The 22,636-nt window shown below is 43.5% G+C and overlaps 3 protein-coding genes across 6 annotated transcripts; all 3 read left to right on the top strand.

The window, feature by feature from the left end:
• Positions 1-1,732: 1,732 nt before the first annotated feature.
• LOC115199986 (beta-crystallin B3-like) lies at positions 1,733-4,365 on the top strand. Its single transcript, XM_029762606.1, has 6 exons — positions 1,733-1,826; positions 2,590-2,688; positions 2,886-3,004; positions 3,182-3,314; positions 3,645-3,787; positions 3,941-4,365. The coding sequence occupies exons 2-6, from the start codon at positions 2,614-2,616 to the stop codon at positions 4,200-4,202; spliced, it is 732 nt and encodes a 243-aa protein (XP_029618466.1). The 5' UTR covers positions 1,733-1,826; positions 2,590-2,613; the 3' UTR covers positions 4,203-4,365.
• A 10,486-nt stretch (positions 4,366-14,851) lies between these two features.
• On the top strand, positions 14,852-17,083 carry crybb2 (crystallin, beta B2). Of its 2 annotated transcripts, none has more exons than XM_029762601.1 (6): positions 14,852-14,972; positions 15,341-15,429; positions 15,684-15,802; positions 16,196-16,328; positions 16,426-16,568; positions 16,740-17,083. In XM_029762601.1, exons 2-6 carry the CDS (start codon positions 15,367-15,369, stop codon positions 16,915-16,917), a joined length of 636 nt encoding a protein of 211 aa, XP_029618461.1. In that variant the 5' UTR covers positions 14,852-14,972; positions 15,341-15,366; the 3' UTR covers positions 16,918-17,083. The 2 variants fall into 2 exon arrangements, with proteins under 2 accessions (XP_029618461.1, XP_029618462.1); XM_029762602.1 differs by lacking the exon at positions 14,852-14,972 and adding an exon at positions 15,039-15,062.
• A 332-nt stretch (positions 17,084-17,415) lies between these two features.
• On the top strand, positions 17,416-22,587 carry ctu1 (cytosolic thiouridylase subunit 1 homolog (S. pombe)). Of its 3 annotated transcripts, none has more exons than XM_029762599.1 (4): positions 17,416-17,471; positions 17,883-18,383; positions 18,760-19,298; positions 20,299-22,587. In XM_029762599.1, the coding sequence occupies exons 2-3, from the start codon at positions 17,888-17,890 to the stop codon at positions 19,293-19,295; spliced, it is 1,032 nt and encodes a 343-aa protein (XP_029618459.1). In that variant the 5' UTR covers positions 17,416-17,471; positions 17,883-17,887; the 3' UTR covers positions 19,296-19,298; positions 20,299-22,587. The 3 variants fall into 3 exon arrangements, with proteins under 3 accessions (XP_029618459.1, XP_029618458.1, XP_029618460.1); XM_029762598.1 differs by having other exon boundaries at positions 17,460-17,521; XM_029762600.1 differs by lacking the exon at positions 20,299-22,587 and having other exon boundaries at positions 17,460-17,521; positions 18,760-19,561.
• The last annotated feature ends 49 nt before the right edge of the window (positions 22,588-22,636 follow it).

Genomic DNA, 22,636 nt, shown 5'->3' with positions numbered 1-22,636 from the left:
GAACAGAAAGGCATTGGAGCAACGAACTGCCCTTGCTGTCTCTACCTGGCCAGTTCCCCTCTCTCCACTGGGATTCTCTGCCTCTAACCCTATTACAGGGGCTGAGTCACTGGCTTACTGGTGCTCTTTCATGCCGTCCCTAGGAGGGGTGCGCCACTTGATGGTATTGAGTCACTGACGTGATCTTCCTGTTCGGGTTCGTGCCGTGGGGCAGATCTTTGTGGCCTATACTCGGGCTTGTCTCAGGATAGTAAGTTGGTGGTTGAAGATATCCCTCCAGTGGTGTGGGGACTGTGCTTTGGCAAAGTGGGTGGGGTTATATCCTGCCTGTTTGGCCCTGTCCGGGGGTATCGTCGGATGGGGCCACAGTGTCTCCCGACCACTCCTGTCTCAGCCTCCAGTATTTATGCTGTGATAGTTTGTTTCGGGGGGCTAGGGTCAGTCTGTTATATCTGGAGTATTTCTCCTGTCTTGTCCCCCCCAGTCATCCTGTTGCTCCAGTTTCAACTGTTCTGCCTGCGGCTATGGAACCCTGACAAGTTTACCGGACGTGCTATCTTGTCCCAGACCTGCTGTTTTCAACTCTCTAGAGACAGCAGGAGCGGTAGAGATCCTCTGAATGATCGGCTATGAAAGCCAACTGACATTTACTCCTGAGGTGCTGACCTGTTGCACCCTCGACAACCACTGTGATTATTATTATCTGACGCTGCTGGTCATCTATGAACATTTTAACATCTTGGCCATGTGCTGTTATAATCTCCACCCGGCACAGCCAGAAGAGGACTGGCCACCCTTCATAGCCTGGTTCCTCTCTAGGTTTCTTCCTAGGTTCTGGCCTTTCTAGGGAGTTTTTCCTAGCCACCATGCTTCTACACCTGCATTGCTTGCTGTTTGGGGTTTTAGTCTGAGTTTCTGTACAGCACTTTGTGACAACAGCTGATGATTGATTGATAGACTAAGGGGAGGAGACAGGTTGAAGAAGGATTTTTAAGCCTTAAGACATGAATTGTGCGCCATTCAGAGGGTGAATGGGCAAGACAAAATATTTAAGTGCCTTTGAATGGGGTATGGTAGTAGGTGCCAGGCGCATCGGTTTGTGTCAAGAACTGCAACGCTGCTGGATTTTCCACGCTCAAGTTTGGTATGTGTATCAAGAATGGCCCACCACCCAAAGGACATCCAGCCAACAACTGTAGTAAGCATTGGAGTCAACATGGGCCAGCATCCCTGTGGAACGCTTTCGACACTTTCTAGAGTCCATGCCCCGACAAATTGAGGCTGTTCTGAGGGCAAAAGGGGAGGGGTGTAACTCAGTGTTAGGAAGGTACTCTCAGTGTATGAGGTCAACAGGATATAGTGAAAGGACGTCAATGTTAGGTTCGTTTTTGGTGAATGGTTTGGTTCCCCATTGTGAGTTTGGTGATGTTATTGGGGAGACTGGTGAAGATGTTCGGTTATGTCTAGACTGCTGGGTGTGGTTAGAGTGTATGCGTGGGAGAGGTGTGAGCGTGTGTACCCATTTGTGCTGAGTGGGGCTGTTTGCTGAATCCTCTTGGCTCCCTCTCTGTGTGCCCACACACCACGCACTGGCAGCCAGGCAGACGGGCAGAGGAGCGTGTGCCAACACATCTGCCTATTGAGAGGCAGCGTTATGGACACAATGTGAGCGACAGACTTGCTGTATCAACAGCTCCCCCTTTTCTGCTGTTGTGGCCAGAAATAAACCATAAATACCCCCCCCCTGCCCTCCAACGGCTCAACCCCAAACACCAAGTGACACACAGAGAGAGAGAGGCTACCAATAACACAGCAGGCATATCCAGGTAAAAACAGCTTGGTTCTGCACAGCAGGATAACCAGGGTTTTCATTGACCTTTGAACTTTACATGAAAATGAGACTCCACAGCCATGGTTGTTGACAGGGATGGAGAAGGACAGGTTTAATGGAAGGGGTAGGAACCAGCGTTTAGCATATTAGAGTGAGCTGAGTTATTTGTAAAACGGCATATGATAGGGATTGATAGGTTTGTAGAGTTGGTTTAGATAGAATTTGGTATTCTTAAATGTTTTTATTATAAAGGTACGATTGAGGAAATGAGGAGTTTGCAGAATAGAGTATTATGGAATGTGTATTGTTTGTAGTGCTAGGTTTGATCGAGTCAGGGTGTTGCAGAACTGGTTATGATACAGACTGAGGCTTGCAGAGTTGTACATTATAGACAGGGGAAGATGGAATCACTGGAGCTGAAATGTTGTGCATTAGGGTATGAGAATAACATGTATCTTCATGGGGGATGACTCTGGGCCCTAGTTATAGCCTACAGTCAGGAAAAACTCCTGGCCCCAGGAGAAAGTTAGGGTAGATAAATAGTAGCCTCCTGGAGATAGAAAAGGTAGTACGCAGCCCTCAGGTCCTTATCCTCGGCTCAGTCTGCACCAAAGTGCTCTTCCACTGTCTGAAGTGGACGCAAATCTTGACTGATTCAAAGGAGTAAAATGATGCATTGATACTGAGAGGACTGATGGTCATCATTGTGAGATGAATGCCGTGATGGTCGTCTGTGTTTCTCCTGTCTCTCCTGATAGAGGAGTAACCAGTGGAGCAGGAGGATGTCGGAGCAGCAGAGCGCCCCGGAGCAGTTGGCTGCAGGGAAGAGCCAGGGTGGAGCAGGAGCAACTTACAAGGTACTGTATCGTCTCCTCTGTTGTCTGTGTATTTCTCCCTATACTCCTGTGATCTTTCTCTTCATTTCCTTTTCCCTCCTTTGCCCACTTCTCTATTTTCTATCTGCCCTCTTTGTATTCCTTACTCCCCCCACATCTTTAAATTGTCAGCTTTACTTTGACAATATGTCTCTCTTTCCTCACTCTCGCTGATCCAGGTGGTGCTGTTTGAATTTGAGAATTTCCAGGGTCGCAGGGCTGAGTTTTCTGCCGAGTGTAAAGATGTTTCAGAGAAGGGCCTGGAGAAGGTGGGCTCTGTGCTGGTTGAGTCTGGCCCGTAAGTACTGGTGCATTGGTGTCATTCACAGACACACACTTTCTTACACATAATGAACGTGTTTTCAGGCTCAGGTTAAATGTTGTGTTAACGGAAAAAGGAATACTGCATCTCTGTTACCGCATACGGCCAAATACAGCGTTCTAACAGCCTCCTCCTTCTCCTCTCTCCTGTCAGATGGGTGGGGTATGACCGCCAGGGGTTTGCAGGTGAGCAGTTTGTCCTGGAGAAAGGAGAGTATCCACGCTGGGACACCTGGACCAACAGCCAGTACAGCTATTCCTTCTGGTCCATGCGGCCTCTCAAAGTGGTGGGTAGCAGTTACACAATGTCTCAACATACTCACTGACCATGTTAACATGTACACCATCTCACCGCTCTTCATTCCCTACCAATCTCAATCAACATTCTCTTGCCATTTCAGCACGTATTTAGCCTCTCAGTATTCCCGTGTTTATCTCAACACTCTTTAACCATTGCAGAACGCCATGTACGTCTCAACAGTCACTTCTCAGCAGACAGCTCTCATTGACTATCTGAATACTCAGTGATTAGCTCAAGCCTCTATCTCAAGAGTCAGCTTTCAGTTACCAGCATAACACTGTCTGTGTGTGTACGTCTCTCAATTTCTCCTCTTTAGGATAGTGCCGAACACAAGCTCCATCTGTTTGAGAGTCCAGGCTTCACTGGTAAAAAGATGGAGATTGTTGATGATGACGTTCCCAGTTTGTGGGGACATGGTTTCCAAGATCGCGTAGCGAGTGTCAAGGCCCTCAACGGAACGTAAGAGCTCCCTTTCACCCTCTCTCAAGTTCTTCCTGTTTCACCTGCTCTCTCTCACACTCTGTCCTTTAGTATTTTGCTGTTTCTTTCATGTCTCACTTCATGTCTCGTCTTTCTTCTCCTGTCTCATGTCTCTCTGTTCCTTTGTTCTAGATGGGTTGGCTACGTGTACCCCGGCTACAGGGGACGGCAGTATGTGTTTGAGCGTGGAGACTTCAAGCACTGGAACGACTGGGATTCCCCTGCACCTCAGATCCAGTCTGTCCGACGTGTGCGTGACATGCAGTGGCACAAGAGGGGGTGTTTCACCATCCCTGCTCCTACCCCTGACCCAGCTCCTGCCCCTGCCCCAGCTCCTGCCCCTGCCCCAGCACCTGAACCCCCTGCCCCCCCTGCCGCCGCTGGGGCCAGCTGAAGAGGACTCTGATCCACCTCCCCCCACTGAACCTCTTCCATGAGCCTCTTCCTACCATCAGTGCCTGCCCTCTGCCTCATCCTAACCATGGCAAATGCTGCTCCCGCTTAGTGAGAAGTGCTATGTATGTTTTAGTGGCGAATAAAGTTTGTTTGACCAGAAATTGATTGTGTTTGTTGGTGCTGTTTCTATTGTTGGTACAGGCTTAAGAATGGACAGAGATAGGCCTAATTATTCATCTTATCATATTTCTCAGATGCCAAATCACTGTGTCTTGTTTGCAACGAAACTGTCCCTGTTTGCAAATAATTACATCTGAGACATCATTAGGAATCTGAGCATGGTAGTTTCAAAAGTTAGGCCTACCTTTCCACCCCAGAGTAGGTTCTAGCGTAAGCTTTAACTGCTGGCTACTCTTCTGTGGCTTAACCCAACGAGAGAAGGTCACAAGTATTTCCCTAAAAGCTGTCTAGGTTTAAACATATTCTATTGAACAGAAAGTGAATAGTTGAATCAATTGATTGTGGCAGAATTAGATTACTTCTCATTTTCTTGTCTCCTTGGCTATAGAAGGTTGTAGCTCAGCCTTTGAATGTCAAGGAAATTAAACCATAATATCCCCATATGCATTGGAGCCACGTCTTTCCTGGGTATTTTACAGTTTGTTTCTAGCATAAAGCATCACGAACCAATGTACACCGAGTATACCAAACATTAGGAACACCTTCCTAATATTGAGGCGCACCCCCTCCCCCCTTTTGCCCTCAGAACAGCCTCTATTCGTTGGGGCATGGACTCCACAAGGTGCTGAAAGCGTTCCACAGGGATGCTGGCCCATGTTGACTTCAATGCTTCCCACAGCTGTGCCAAGTTGGCTGGATGTCCTTTGGGTGGTGGACCATTCTTGATACACACGGGAAACTGTTGAGTGTGAAAAACACAGCATCTTTGGAGTTTATGACACAAACCGGTGAGCCTGGCGCCTACTACCATACCCCGTTCAAAGGCACATCAATCTTTTGTCTTGCCCATTCACCCTCTGAATAGCCCACATATACAATCCATGTCTCAATTGTCTCAAGGCTTAACAATCCTTCTTTAACCTGTCTCCTCCCCTTCATCTACACTGACTGAAGTGGATTTAACAAGTGGCATCAATTAGGGATTATAGCTTTCACCTGGATTCACCTGGTCAGTCTATGTCATGGAAAGAGAAGGTCCTTAATGTTTTGTACACTCAGTGTAGATCACTTTATATAATTGGATCTGTTTTATTTTATTTTAAATCTTAAACTAACAAATAGTAGTCTTGTACTTTTTGCCATTTTCTATAATAAAAAGGTAGGCCTATGGCATACCTCTCATACTCCCTCAATTCAAGTCTTGGTTTTAACTTAACTGCCCTTCACTGACATGGAAGGAGGTAGGCTATTTAAATCTATGGATATAGCAGCCTATAGCCTCATTTCATCTGTCAAACAGTTAGGCCTTCCTCTTATTTCTTAAATAGTACAAAATAGGCTCCAACACAAAGCCCTCTTATTTTTAGTAAAGTCTCATTAAAATGAAGATGGTTTAAATGTATTATGCCTACTCAAATGTGTCTACTTTCAGCACCATGTACTGTCCATTTCCAATTGTGCCGCAGCTGCTGCTACAAGTTTCAGCACCACAATGTAAGTTACTCGAATCTGGCCAGTGGAGGCTCCTCAGAGGAGAAAGGGGAGGACCATCTTCCTCAGGGAATTTCATAAAAGATGTGAAACATTACAAAAGTTATAGGTTTTAGATAAAAGTATACTAAATATATTCACGTCACCAAATAATTGATTAAACCTTTTTTGCAATGAAGGTCTGAAGTAGCCTCAACAGCCATCTGTAGGGTAGCGCCACGGTGTAGCCGGAGGACAGCTAGTTTCCAACCTGGGTACATTGACTTCAGTACAAAACCTAGGAGGCTCATGGTTCTCACCTCCTTCCATAGACTTACACAGTTATTATGACAACTTCCGGAGGACATCCTCCAACCTATCAGAGTTATTGCAGCATGAACTGACATGTTGTCCATCCAGTCAAAGGATCAGAGAATGAATCTAGTACAGAAAGCATAAGCTACAGCTAGCTAGCACTGCAGTGCATAAAATGTGGTGAGTAGTTGACTCAAAGAAAGAGAAAGGCAATAATTTAACAGTTTTTAACAAATTAATTTATTTAAAAATAAAGGACAAGCGAGAGAGAGTGAGAGCTAGCTATATTTTGTTGTAATTTATTGCCGCCGGGCCCACCGGTGTAACTGCTAAACTGCTTGCTGACTGTACACTGTATTGCATGATTGTAGCGGGTTTACTAACGCGTTAGTTTTAGTAACTATGTTGACTATGTGTAACGGATGTGAAATGGCTAGTTAGTTAGCGGTGGTGCGCGCTAATAACGTTTCAATCGGTGACGTCACTCGCTCTGAGACCTGAAGTGGTTGTTCCCCTTGCGTTGCAAGGGCCGCGGCTTTTGTGGCGCGATGGGTAGCGATGCTTCGTGGGTGTCAGTTGTTGATGTGTGCAAGGGTCCCTGGTTTGAGCCCAGGTTGGGGCGAGGAGAGGGACGGAACCTACACGGTTACATTGATGCTGTTGACCCGGATCATTGGTTACTGCGAAAAAGGAGGAGGTCAAAAGGGGGGTGAGTGTAACCGATGTGAAATGGCTAGTTAGTTAGCGGTGGTGCGCGCTAATAGCGTTTCAATCGGTGATGTCACTCGCTCTGAGACCTGAAGTGGTTGTTCCCCTTGCGTTGCAAGGGCCGCGGCTTTTGTGGCGCGATGGGTAGCGATGCTTCGTGGGTGTCAGTTGTTGATGTGTGCAAGGGTCCCTGGTTCGAGCCCAGGTTGGGGCGAAGAGAGGGACAGAACCTACACTGTTACATATGACATTAGCTAATATGGTGAAAACAATGTAGGCTGTGTGTGGCGGTTAGCGGTTATGATTTAAGGTTTGGCTTGGAAAGTTATTTTTGCCTGCTCACAGACAGCTAATGTGTTGTGCTCTGAAGTCTACATGTGAAGGGAAAAGGTGAGAGGAGGAGAGCACGTAGATGCGAGAAGGAATTCTACATTGAGCAAATGATCATGCTGTTTGTATGTGGCTGCTATGAAAGTTAACTGTGTTTGCGTGTGACCAGGGGTGTCTTCATTCCACCGATTCTATTGAAAAATATTTCTTAAACAGAAGCAACTGTTGGACTAATGATTACACCCTAGATCAGCTTGGAAGTTCTAAGACTACTTATCATATTTAAATGGTTATGAACAACATATCCACTATCAATTCAACATGGGTATTGTCCTATCATGGTCAAACACTTGACAGGGAGAGATGTATGCGTATTGGGTCTGAATAGAGGCCTCTATTCATAGAGGGTAGACCAGCCCCCAGGGGTGGGTCGTTCTTCTCATTCTCTGTAACTGGCTCAGGTGAGGCCTGCATCAATGTGCTCTTCTGCGCTCTGTGATGGAAGCAGAACTTGACACTGATACAGTGTAAAAAATAAACCTTTATTTTGACAGTATTGATAGTCATCGTGGTGAAATGTTCAGGTTTCAATGAAATCCCATAATAGTTTTGTCTGTTTGAAATTTGCTATGGTAGAGTAGATGACACATTACTTTAATAACATTGTGGGCATGTGCTACTATACAGTATTAATATGCAAGAATATCCATTTGTTATATTGGTATCCCTCAATGCATCGCTCAACCCCTCTACGTGCACTTTACATATTGGATTACTCCCACTCCCATTTACTTTGGTTGCCGATACTGTACATGCCTTCAGGTCAGTGCTGTCTAGATCCATATGAAAGCTAAGGTGTAACATTGCTATTTTAGAGTACTGCACACAGTGACAATCTTGAATGAGTGTCAGAGGCCAAGAAGACACCTGGGAGGAAATGGTCCCACCATCTTTGCACTACAACTCCTGATAATAAATGCAACTGCTTGGGACTGCCACCATCAACGTGTGTATTACACTGTTGTCCAACGTAATAAAAGAGAATCTATTCAAATTGGTACTTGCAAATTGCGATGTAGCCCATGTAAACAGTCTATGCACATGTCCTAATTACAGTACCAGGAGTCGACTGTAAACGTAGGAGCAGCCAATCGCCGGCTCTTACATCTGGTGCATAATTCGGACAAAATGTCCAGTATATTGGATGTGTGCAAACTCTTCTCCTTCGTCAAATACCTTCGACTGAAAAGTATGAAGTTCTCTTTTGAAAGTTGTTTGAGTGATGTGTTTTGGTGTTGCCTCTGATCACCCTACATAATGTCAGGAAATACTGTAAATGGCTGATGAAACTAACTCAAGATGAAAATGATCAGAAAGTGTATTCCAAGTGAAGACAGAGACGGGGCTATGGTTCAGGTAGGTGGTCAATGTCAAGGATCTCCATCTTGGATTCAGCCCATACAGGCCTCGGATTGTGTAAATACCTTTGAGTGCCAATATATTTACTATTCAATAAACTACATTTCAACCACATATCTCATTCTGCTCTATTAATTTCCCAGTTCCAACATGTGCATATTGACACAACCACACAAATCCTTACCCTAAGCCAAGTTTATCCAGTGCAATGCATTTGATTCAATTCACAGCACCGCACAATTTCCATCTGTGCACTCAGCCTGGTCTCATACACTAGACGTAACATAGTAAATGTAAATCAGAGATTCTCAAATGAGTATGATATGTTACATTTGGTACGGTTACATAAGAGTAAGACAGATTGTTACTTAATAAGGCAAAGACTAGAATCTCATCACAGACAATTGTAGCATTTTAGCAACTTTTCAACTACTTACTACCTTTAGCTACTATGCAACTACTTAGCATGTTAGCTAACACTTCCCATAACCCTAACCTGGACCATTTGAGCTAACCCTTTCCCTAACCCTAACCTTTTAACCTAACTCCTAAACTTAACCAACAATCCCTAGCCTAGCTAACGTTAGCCACCTAGCCAGAATTCGTAACATATCATACGTTTTAAAATTGTACATTTTGCAAATTAGTAACATATTGTACATTTTACAAATTCATAACATATCTTATGAATTGTAATTCATAACATATCATAAAAAATGGGTGATGGACATCCACAAATGAATACATACCATACGAAATGTAACATACCATACTAAATGGAGTGACTCCAATTTACCTGCAGAATAATACGAAATGCTCTGAGACCAGATTGCAGCACTAGGTCTACCTCTGATTTCTCCAACCATGGGCCTACCCCTGCTCCAGTTTACCACTGTGTCACAATTATTACCTCCAACCAACTATAAATACTCTACCAACTATATTAACTTCTACCAATTGACAATAATATCTACATGCAATTTCCTCCAGTCACTGCATCCAACCAGTGAAACACTAAACCCTCTTGTTGACAGCTCACATTGGTGTGCAACTCTGCTCTTCCCTTCTGCCAACTGGAGAAAGCTGGCTTGTCAAGTCAACATTTTTGTCAGCTTGTTACAGATGACCCCTGGAATTGAAAGCTTTCCATCTTTGGTAATAAAAGGAAAACTGTTATAGTATGCATTGCTTGCACTTAGAGTAAATGATGGTCATGCGCCATCACAATCCATTGCAACCTTTGCTCTCTCTGTACCACTACTCTCTCCTCTTCTATCCTATTATCTCTCCCTTCTGCTAAATCCTTCTCCCTTCTATCTACTGACGCCTCTAACCTACTCTTCTCCTTTTCTGCATCATTTTACTTTAACGCAGGTTGTTTTTACAGATTTTCTTGTGTTGTTACATGTACATTCTACACACATTTTACATACAAGGCACTTTAATATATATATATTTTTTTACAGTAGTTAAATAGCAAGAATAAAGTAATTTGATATTTTGATATACATTTGAAGTCGGAAGTTTACATACACTTAGGTTGGAGTCATGAAAACTAATTTTTTTAACCACTCCACAAATTTCTTGTTAACAAACTATATTTTTGGCAAGTCAGTTAGGACATCTACTTTGTGCATGACACAAGTCATTTTTCCAACAATTGTTTACAGACAGATTATTTCACTTATAATTCACTGTATCACAATTCAAGTGGGTCAGAAGTTTACATAAACTAAGTTGACTGTCCCATTAAACAGCATGGAAAATTCCAGAAAATGATGTCATGGCTTTAGAAGCTTCTGATAGGCTAATTGACATCATTTGAGTCAATTGGAGGTGTATCTGTGGATGTATTTCAAGGCCTACCTTCAAACTCAGTGCCTCTTTGCTTGACATCGTGGGAAAAATAACAAAATCAGCCAAGACCTCAGAAAAAGAATTGTAGACCTCCACAAGTCTGGTTCATCCTTGGGAGCAATTTCCAAATGGCTGAAGGAACCACGTTCATCTGTACAAACAATAGTATGCAAGTATAAACAGCATGGGACCACGCAGCTGTCATACCGCTCAGGAAGGAGACGTGTTCTGTCTCCTAGAGATGAACGTACTTTGGTGAGAAAAGTGCAAATCAATCCTAGAACAACAGCAAAGGACCTTGTGAAGATGCTGGAGGAAACAGGTACAAAAGTATCTATATCCACAGTAAAACGAGTCCTATATCGACATAACCTGAAAGGCCGCTCAGCAAGGATGAAGCCACTGCTCCAAAACCGCCATAAAAAAGCCAGACTACGGTTTGCAACTGCACATGGGGACAAAGATCATACATTTTGGAGAAATGTCCTCTGGTCTGACAAAACAAAAATAGAACTGCTTGGCCATAATGACCATCGTTATGTTTGGAGGGAAAAGGGGTATGCTTGCAAGCCGAAGAACACCATCCCAACCGTGAAGCACGGGGGTGGCAGCATCATGTTGTGGGGCTGCTTTTCTGCAGGAGGGACTGATGCACTTCACAAAATAGATGGCATCATGAGGGAGGAAAATGATGTGGATATATTGAAGCAACATCTCAAGACATCAGTCAGGAAGCTAAAGCTTGGTCGCAAATGGGTCTTTCAAATGGACAATGACCCCAAGCATACTTCCAAAGTTGTGGCAAAATGGCTTAAGGACAACAAAGTCAAGGTATTGGAGTGGCCATCACAAAGTCCTGACCTCAATCCCATAGAAAATTTGTGGGCAGAACTGAAAAAGCATGTGCGAGCAAGGAGGCCTACAAACCTGACTCCGTTAAACAAACCAGCTCTGTCAGGAGGAATGGGCCAAAATTCACCCAACTTATTGTGGGAAGCTTGTGGGAGGCTACTCGAAACATTTGACCCAAGTTAAACAATTTAAAGGGCAACGCTACCAAAAACTTCTGACCCACTGGGAATGTGATGAAAGAAATAAAAGCTGAAATAAATCATTCTCTCTACTATTATTCTGACATTTCACATTCTTAAAATAAAGTGGTGATCCTAACTGACCTAAGACAGGGAATTTTTACTTGGATCAAATGTCAGGAATTGTGAAAAACTGAGTTTAAATGTACTTGGTTTAGGTGTATGTAAACTTCCGACTTCAACTGTACATTACATCTAGATAGATAGTACTTATAGATTGTGTTTTCAGTCATCATAACTTTTATAGATCATGAGCTTTTAAACCCATCCCTCAGCTACTCTCAGTCTATCCCACCCATAAACTGCCCTCATATGATTGCCATGAGCCATATATTTTTCAACTGTGCTGTGATGTTTCCCATATTCTGAAGCTGTCTAATCGCATAGTATCTACAGATTGTAAATAAAAGATAAATATTTTTACTAAAAGTATTATTACATTGTTGATTGATTGACTATGGTTTTCCAAATCTCCCAACAGTGCTATTTGTATGGTTAATTTTAGATCATTGTCGTGATTTTGTTCAGCCATTCCTAAACATGTGACCAGAAACAAGCTACAAAGAAGCAATACCAAAATAAGTGATCTAATGTTTCTGTCTCTTCAAAGCAAAATCTGCAACGCTGACATGGTTGTATGCCCCATATACATACCATTATGTTTGTGACAAGAATTTTGTATAATAATTTAAATAGAAAAACTCAAAGTTTTGAATCAAGCGTTGTTTTGCGTATCAGTTCATAAACCATGTACCATGGAATCGGCACATCGAAAATATCTTTCCAACTATTTTGTCATCTGGATAAAGGGAAATAGGCCATTTTTGAAGAAGGGATGAAACATTTGTACTAATCTACTGGAGAACCATATAAGTTTTGTATGACTGATGCTTTTCATGATAGGTTTAATGCTTCAATATTTATGAAATTCTGCCCCCGAACTCATATTAATTATAAAAATAAGCATGTTTTATTTTGTCTGGCTTGCCTTCCAAATAAAGTGAAATATATTTAGCTCAAATAATTTCAAAGACAAATCGTTCAGCGTAGACATGACCATAAGCAAATAGGTCAACTGGGATGGATGTGATTAAATAATTAATCAGGGTGATTTTTCCACAAATAGACAGGTATTTACCTTTCCATGGTAGCAAGATCGTATCTATTTTTGCACATTTCTGTTAACATTTGTTGGAGTAAATTCCTTTATTTCTTTCGGGACTATGTCCACTTCACTGTAAAACAAGAGGAACTGCTCCTCCCTACCTTCAGGCTATGCTCAAACCCTACACCCAAACCTGAGCACTTCATCCTTCCAGCTCTGGCCTTTTCCTACTAACACTGACTTTGCTGATAACTACTTTTGAGGGAAAATGTATACTGAGCAAAAATATAAACACAACATGTAAAGTGTTGGTCCCGTGTGTCATGAGCTGCAATAAAAGATCCCAGAAACGTTCCATATGCACAAAAAATTTATTTCTCTCAAATTTTGTGCACAAATTTGTTTACATCCATGTTAGTGAGCATTTCTCACTTGCCATGATAATCCATCCACCTGACATGTGTGGGATATCAACAAGCTGATTAAACAGCATGATCATTACACAGGTGTACCTTGTGCTGCGGCCAATAAAATGCCACTAAGTTTTTGGGAGCATGCAATTGGCATGCTGAATGCAATTTCTCTACCATAAGCCGCCTCCATCGTTGTTTTAGAGAATTTGGCAGTATGTCCATCCGGCCTCACAACCGCAGACACGTGTAACCACACCAGCCCAATAGCTCCACACACAGCTTCTTCACCTACGGGATGGTCTGAGACGAGTCTCCCAGACAGCTGATGAAACTGTGGGTTTACACAACCGAAGGATTTCTGCACAAACTCTCAGAAACCATCTCAGGGAAGCTCACCTGTCTGCTCCTCATCCTCACCAGGTTCTTGACCTAACTGCAGTTCGGCATCGTAATCGACTTTAGTGAGCAAATGCTCACCGTCAATGGCCACTGGCACGCTGAAGAAGGGTGCTCTTCATGGATGAATCCCGGTTTCAATTGTACCGGGCAGATGGCAGACATCTTGTATAGCGTCGTGTGGGTAAGTGGTTGGCTGATGTCAATGTTGTGAACAGAGTGCCCCATGGTGGTGGTGGGGTTATGGTATGGGCAGGCATTTTGCTACAGACAATGAACACAATTGCATTTTATCAATGGCAATTTGAATGCACAGAGAAACCATGACGAGATCCTGAGGCCCATTGTGGTGCCATTCATCTGCCGCCATCACCTCATGTTTCAGCATGATAATACACAGCCCCATGTCGCAAGGATCTGTACACAATTCCTGGAAGCTGAAAATGTCCCAGTTCTTCCATGGCCTGTATACTCACCAGACATGTCACCCATTGAGCCTGTTTGGGAAGCTCTGGATCGACATGTACAACAGCCTGTTCCAGTTCCCACCAATATCCAGCAACTTCACACAGCCATTGAAGAGGAGTGGGACAACATTCTACAGGCCACAATTAACAGCCTGATCAACTCTATGCGAAGGAGATGTGTTGGGCTGCATGAGGCAAATGGTGGTCACAGCAGATACTGACTGGTTTTCTAATCCATGCCCCTAGCTTTTTTTAAGGTATCTGTGACCAACCGATGCATATCTGTATTCCCAGTCATTTGAAATCCATAGTTTAGGCCTAATGAATTTATTTAAATTGACTGATTTCCTTATATGAACTTTAACTCAGTAAAATCTTTAAAATTGTTTCATGTTGCGTTTATATTTTTGTTCAGCGTACTTGCTATGACTGTGATAGGTGGTTGTCTCTCCGAGCTATCTTAAGACGAATGCACTAAGTGACTCTGGATAAGAGCATCTGCTAAATGACAAAAATGTAAATGTATAAGTAAATGATCTCCAATAGAAATCATTGCCAATAACGACCCAATGACTGTTTACTATGTTAACCATTATTCCTATGTAAGAGTTAACTGAAATACCAGGTTTTGTGAGTTAAATCAGTCCCTTTCTATCAATTTGGCACTCTCCCTTCTCTATCTCATCCTCTTACTCTCTCCCTCTCTGGTGGTCCAGGCATACAGGCAGCTCTCATTGTAAGTGTGGGACTCTTGGCACTGGTTGTGCTGAATCATGTGGATATCGAACAATGACCGGCTGGACAAAATTGACAACTAATGAAATAACTTTGAGGGGGAGTGAGAAGGGGGGCCAGGTAGAGCGGTGACCCCACAGTCCCGTCTGCTCGGCCTATTGCAGGCTGATCTGGAGGGTGGCTTGGATGCAGAGGAGTGTTGGCAGAGTTTCCACCCCTGAGCGCGCCGTATATATTGAGCTCGGCATGCCATCACAAACACACTGGCACAGACACGTACTGGTAAGAGATTCACATCCATCGCTCTCCACATTATTTCTTTTTTTTAATATAATTTTGATCCAACTTTGTCTAGATTTTTTAAACAAACAGGTTAGTTTATAATTTTACATGTTGGGATAACATCATTCTTTGTCATTATACATAAAACTATTTAACTTATAAACAAATAGATTAACATGAGGACTGTTTCAATATAACTGTTTTTGTTGGAATATTTTTGGGAGGGGACTTTTTTTTACATACATGAGAGAACAAGCTTCGTGCAGAATTTAACTGCAGGTTTTCTGGCACTATTATTTAATGTTTTTACTACTGAACTATCAAACTGCAAACTACTGGACCCTAAAAATATGTTATTCTCTGTACAGTTTCATCATAACCCATCCGGTTCACTATGGCCACAGACCACCAGAACCCTGCATCCAAGCAGCAGCAGCCAGGCACTAGTGCTTTCAAGGTGAGGGGGAGAGGGGGAGGCAGAGGAAGGGCAGGGCAGGGCAGAGGAGGGCAGAGGAGGGCAGAGGAGGGCAGGAAAGAAGGATGGGTAATGGTGGGGCAGACCATGATAGGGACAATGACACACTGCAAGATTTTTCAAAGCAAAAGTTACACAGTACTCAACATAATTTCCCTATACAACTTGAGATCCCGACAGGCCGAGCATAGCAAGGAGACCTAAACATACATTTTGTCTCTCCCTGTCTTCCACAGTTGATCATCTATGAACAGGAGAACTTCCAGGGGCCTTGCCATGAGCTGACTGGTCCCTGTAACAACCTCCAGGAAGCAGGCGTGGAGAAAGTGGGCTCCATACTGGTGCTGTGTGGACCGTAAGTGTGGCTCAGAGATAGTATGATAGAGAGAGGGAAAGAGAGAGAGGAAGTATGAGTTAAAGTAAAAAAAACAGAATGATAGACGGACGCAAACAAAGCGGGTTAGATAGAGATGTGTGATTGTCTGTGTGTGTGGTGTGGGGGGTGGGGTAGATATGGTGTGATTATCAAACAATAGAAAAAGAAAAGGGATTGGTGATTGGACAAACTAAAATGGTTCTGTACAGGAAAACAAACACTTCCAAACCATTCCATAACACAAATATAGTCACTGCATTGTGCACAAAGCACTGTATGTTCATTCACCTTTAATCTTGTTTTTGCCATCCTTCACTCTCCCCCTCCATCACCTTGTGTCCTCCTCACCTTTACTCATCTGTGTTTTCTCAGATGGGTGGGATATGAGCAGGCTAACTGTAAGGGGGAGCAGTATGTGTTTGAGAAGGGGGAGTATCCTCGCTGGGATTCCTGGACCAACAGCAGACGTAGCGACAACATCTTTGCATTCCGCCCCATTAAAGTGGTAACACAGCACCCCCTTCGCTACTACAACACAAATCAACCACTTTGTAGATTCTCTGTGACTATTTCTTATGGTGTGTTTTCTATTCTCTTCACAGGACAGCCAGGAGCACAAGATTGTCCTTTATGAAAACCCCAGTTTCGCGGGGAAGAAGATCGAGATCATAGATGATGATGTCCCCAGCTTCCATGCACATGGATACCAAGAGAAGGTCTCCTCTGTCAGAGTTCAGAGTGGCACGTGAGTCTGCCCGCCAACAGCAGTTATATCTGCCCCAACATTACCATATTGCTATTTTCTCCTAATTACATGTATTGATCTTATCTCCCCGGCTTTCTTCTCTAAATACTTTTCTAATTTTTGTTTCTCTCCCATTCCATGACTCTTACACCTCTGTTGGTTGTGTACCAGTTGGGTGGGGTACCAGTATCCTGGCTACAGAGGCTATCAGTACCTGTTTGAAAAGGGTGAATACAAGGACAGTGCTGAGTTTGGTGCCCAGTTCCCTCAGATCCAGTCTGTCAGGCGCATCCGAGACATGCAGTGGCACCAGAGGGGAGCTTTTCACCCTGCCGCCGGCGCCAACTAAGCTTAAATGACTCTTTCCTGTACCAAGCCCTGACCCCTGCAACCCTGCTCCTTCACACACTTCTCCCCCCTCACCTACTCAAAATTGCATTTGATGCCTATTGCCATTGTTTCCATAGCACCATCCTTTAAAGCAAACTAATAAATCCTTGTTGCTTACATTTCAAGTGGTCGTGTGACTCAACTTTGTTCTCCTGTATTGTTTATCTGAACAGAAAGTGTACCTTTCAATTACTGAGCCACAACAGCATCTATTGCTTTCCAGACCAAAATATGTAGGTGGGAGAGTGATTGGATGATGAATAATTGTAATGGTATCAAATTTAAAACCGAATATGTGACTTGGTCCAATTTCATATGAGCTCCTTAAAAGTCTACAGATAATATCGAACCTCATTATTATATGAAACAAAATGCTACAGAGGAATCCAGTTACTGGAGGACATAGTGTATTATTATAATAGTATGCTGTGATTGGTTACCCGCCAAGCATTGACGTAATTTCCTGTAATGAAAACAACACCGGAAAAGAAAGAAGAACATGAGGTAGCGTCGGTAAGTTTAGGCATATTACACAGAGCTACGATCACTGCTAGATAGTCTGGGTGAGACTTTACATACTTTCAATTGGAGTTTGGTAACGCATTTCGATACTTTTAGAACCGTTTAAGTAACTGCTATCTAGCTAGCAAATTTAGCTAACGTTCAAGCTGACGTTACTGTATCTATTAAGCCGCTCATCAAAGTAGGTGATACTAGCTAGATAACTAACCGAAACGGGCATATTATTGCTCTCTAGCTAGATAACTGTTAATTGCACAGGTTGTCCAGTATTCTGCAGAACCCTTAGCTATTTAGTAGTCTGTTGACATCCTATAACTCGTATAACACAGATAAATACTTCAACCTTGTAAGGGGTCTTTTATGCTATTGCCTTCATATAGCAAACTCTCTTGTCATCCACAGTTAAGATGCCAGTCCTCTGTAGCAGTTGTGCTGAGAAGCGTGCAGTGCTGAAACGTCCAAAGACGGCCCATTCCCTGTGCAAAGAATGCTTCTTCTGGGCCTTTGAGGAGGAGGTGCATCAGACAATAGTCTCAGCGCAGCTCTTCAAACATGGAGAAACTGTGGGCATCGGTGCCTCGGGTGGGAAGGACTCCACTGTGCTGGCACATGTCATGAAAGTCCTAAATGAGCGCTATAACTACGGCCTGAAACTACTGCTACTGTCAGTGGATGAGGGCATCACAGGTTACCGTGACGACTCCTTGGAGACGGTGAAGAGGAACCAGCAGCAGTATGAGCTGCCTCTGAAGATTGTGTCCTATGAGGAGCTGTATGGCTGGACCATGGATGCCATAGTGAAGCAGGTTGGACTGAAGAACAATTGCACTTTCTGTGGAGTGTTCAGAAGGCAGGCGCTGGACAGGGGAGCCATGATGCTGAAGGTCGATAAGATTTGTACAGGTAATATATAACAAAAGTATTCTCATTGATCAAGCTTATTTCATCTCTTATTTTAGATGAGGACTTTTTCAAATAGTCCCTCCGGGATTTTGCGATTCTTCCATCAGCGCACTACAAAAAGGGGCTCTCAATTTTAACCCATCAACCATTTTATACTTTTACAGCATAAAATGGTTTGATCAAGCAACACGTCAACTTCGTCAGTGCGTTTGTGACAAATTCGATCAAACTAGCACAAATTGCCATGCAAAAATGTAATCATTGCCTCAGCAAAATCAAGCATTTTGGCCTGCAACTATCACAAAAAGTCTCTGTGAAATCCTGGAGGGATTGATTTTAAAATGACCTTCCTGTGTGTGTCTGATTCTGTTCTCAGGTCACAACGCTGACGATGTGGCAGAGACAGTTCTGATGAATGTTCTCCGAGGAGACATCGCCCGTCTGCGTCGCTGCACTGCTATCAGCACAGCCAGCGAGGGCGAGGGGGTGGTGCCACGCTGCAAGCCCCTCAAATACGCTTACGAGAAGGAGATTGTCCTCTACGCCTACTTCAAGAAGCTGGACTACTTCTCCACAGAGTGCATCTACTCCCCCAACGCTTACAGAGGCCACGCCCGCACCTTCCTGAAAGACCTGGAGGCTGTGCGGCCCAGCGCCATCATGGACGTCATCCACTCTGGGGAGAACCTGTCAGTGAGGGAGGGTGTGAAGATGCCCGTTCAGGGGACCTGCGGCCGCTGTGGCTACATCTCCAGCCAGGCGCTGTGTAAGTCCTGTGTGCTGCTGGAGGGCCTGAACCGCGGCCTGCCCAGACTAGGAATCGGAAAGCACCACCGTCTCCACGAGAAGATCCTCTCACAGCAGCCTCTGACCCAGGAAGAGGAGAGGAAGCTCAAGGCTGTGGACTTCTGAGAGGTGAATAGGCAGAACATCTCAGGATCACCACCACTGTTTCTGTTAAGTGACACTTTGAAATGATTGACCCAAGATGACAGATGTTGAGTTGTTTTAAAGGTTCAGCTTGGAGTTGAAGTAGGGATGTTATGTTGCCTCTAATGAAAGAGTGGCCAGCGTTTTCCCTTGTCAGCCACTCAAATCAAAGTTATTGGTCGTGTACACAGATATCCACACCTTGTTATTCAATTTCAACATTGCAGAACCTATTTTATTTTTGTAAACTTAATGTGAGCGGACCAAGTCATTTGGTGTCACTCTAAAGTGGAAAGGTGGAATAAGAGTCCAGAGTAGGTTTTCTTGATTCAACACAGTTCTCTATTGAGGGATTTCTGACAATACAAACACTCCAACACAGTCAATGAGAATCTCCAAAGGAACAACATACATCTTTAGAGGACACAGGATCACATTACGATTATCTTCAAACTATAACAACAATCACATATTCATCACCATCTTAATGGCTCTTCATGGATAGCACCTCTCTCCCCGTAGCCATTCTCCAAAGATAGTTTATCTTCTCCCTTTCTTGCTGGTTCCATCCTCTCTCTTGTAGGGGAAAGAGAATATCTCATTAGTACCGTCAGCTGTGCTTAATTGACTCTGGTTACCTTGTCTCACATGCCTTGTTGGGCTACTATCCGTGAGCCCAGCCTGCCCTCTGGTGGTCCTTCCACATTAAGTTTACAATTGTAATTTAGAAAATAAAGACGCATGGACAAAATGATTGGCACCCTGGAGCTAGTACTTGGTTTCACTGCCCTAGGCCCAGATAACTGTCAACTAGGCTTATTGTAGCTATCAATGAGCTTGCTGCACCTTCCTACTAGCAAATTTGCCCACTCTTCAGCAGCAAACTGTTATAATTCTTCTATGTTTGAGGGGTGCCCTCCACCAACTGTTGTTTTCAGCTCTCGCCATAGGTTATGGATGTGATTCAGATCTTTTCTTTTCACAGGCCACTCCAGGGCCCGGTTTCCCGATAGCGATGGAACTTAGGCTTACGAGTGTCTTAACGATGCATCTTTCCGACAACGGCCGAAGACGTAACATGAGTTTCCCAAAACACCACGCAGAGAGAACGCTCACTAAGTGCGTCGTTGAAGCATGTGACGATACTGATAGAATCAAAAGAAAAGGTAACGCTGCTCTCGGATCAGAATTCTCCATTCAAATCTGACCTTAACATTAGAATTATTCCACAATACTGACAACAGATCAGCTCTTAGGAGACATATTTTCACCTAAGGCTACAAATAGAGGCTTATTCTAATGCTCACCCTATAATAATGCATTAAATCAAGATTTGGTACATCATGGAATATATTGAGGAAGAAAATGGACAGTAGTGTACAAGTAGCAAAATAGAAGTGAATTAATTGAACATGAAATGTATTTGAATATGATTGAAAGAGGCCTATAGCCTAGTGTATTTCTATTGGGATGCAGTCATCTTGGTTGTAATGTGAAGCATCTTTCTATACGTCCATTGTTTGTATCAACTGCAAAGACATTGGCAACTTTGTATTTGTACTCAACGTTGTTCTGAAGTTATCGGTGGTTACAGAGCGACGGATAAACCATGTGATTTAAGGTTTAGCAGAGATCCTCTGTATAACGGGAGAGCAAAAAAAGCGTAAAATGACAAACTTAGTGGTCCTGCGAGTGGTCTGAGGCAGGCGTTAGATTACGAGTGTTTTAAATGCAACTTTATTAACGATGGTTTTGGGAAACGGCTCAGAGATTTTAACGATGCTCCTACGAAGGTTCTAGCTATGAACTTAACCTTAAGATGCTTTTGGGAAACCGGGCCCTGAGCAGCCCAGAAACTCTTCTTGAACCATTCCTGGGTACTTTTGATGTGTGTTTGGGGTCGTTGTCCTTCTATAAGGCCCACAACCTTTAACAGAAACAGATTTTTTTGGGGACACTGGATGATTTTTGGACTCTAAAACACCTTGGTAATCTGCTGATTACATGATGTCTTGCACACATTCAAGGCCCCCAGTTTCCTAGGCAGCAAAGCAACCCCACAGCATTTTTCGAACCTCCCCAATTTCTGATTGGAGGGTGTTGTTTTCTTTGAATGCTTTGGTCATTGGTAAACATAGTAAGACACGACTGCTGGGAGACAAGATGGTGGAACTTCTCCAAACAAGGCAAAATCCTGGGGGAAATGTTCTGTGGTGTTTTTACTGACAACCAAATGAAGCATTCAATGAAAAGAACTCTACAATCAAAGATGAGTGAGGTCTGACGGTTCTGTGGGGTCGCTTTGCTGCCTCGGGTACTGGGGGCCTTGAACGTGCAGGCATCATAAAATCAGCAGATTATCAGGTGTTTTGGAGTCCAGTGTACAACCCAGCATCCAAAAGCTGTCTCTGCATTGAAGGTTGTGGGTCTTCCCGCAGGGCAATGACCCCAAACACACAACAAAAAGCACCCAGAAATGGTTCAAGAAAAGATGCTGGACTGTTCTGGAGTGGCCAGCAAAGTCCAGATCTGAAATGGGGAATAATTTAAGGAAAGTCTAAGGATGCCAATGTATATTTGGCTGCAACTGTAAATGATCTGTATAGACAGTATATGAATAGAAAGGTGTGTACTGCAGTAGTTATAAAGGATGAGCCATGACTAGAATACAGTACGTAAACATTATTAAAGTGACCAGTGTTCAGTGACTATGTGCATAGGGCTGCAGTCTTTAACGTGCAGGGTAGAGTACCGGGTGGTAGCCGGCTAGTGACAGTGTCTAACGTTCAGGGCAGGGTACCGGGCTGATGGCCTGGAGATAGAAGCTGTTTTTCAGTCTCTTGGTCCCAGCTTTGATGCACCTGTACTGTCTCCTCCTTCTAGAGCCCGTGTTGAGCTCATTCTACGGTGGGCCGAGTATCTGCCGGTTTTTGCTCCTCCCTTGTGCTTGATTGATGAATTAAGGTCACTAATTAGTAAGGAACTCCTCTCACCTGGTTGTCTAGGGCATAATTGAAATTAAAAACCTGCAGACTCTGTCTTCTGTGGAATGAGTTTGAAACCTCTGTTCTAGAGGGTAGAGGTTGAGCAGGCTGTGGATCGGGTCTAAATGGGGAAGTGAGAATGATTTAAAAATGTCTTTCTTGCAATTTCTGGAATCCAAATGCAATTTACATTCAGCTATGTGGTCAGTGCATTATGAAACTTCTGTCAGCTGATGATTGAAATACAAGTGTATTTTGTATGGTAACTATATTAAAGCTATTCAACCTTTGCATGGCTTCTTCTGATTTAGTCTCTCTGACACGTTCTTCAAGAGTTTT

Source organism: Salmo trutta, chromosome 9 (genome assembly GCF_901001165.1).
Source record: "Salmo trutta chromosome 9, fSalTru1.1, whole genome shotgun sequence".
In the NCBI taxonomy this organism is placed as follows: domain Eukaryota; kingdom Metazoa; phylum Chordata; class Actinopteri; order Salmoniformes; family Salmonidae; genus Salmo; species Salmo trutta.
This window is presented reverse-complemented; position numbering and strand designations above follow the sequence as displayed.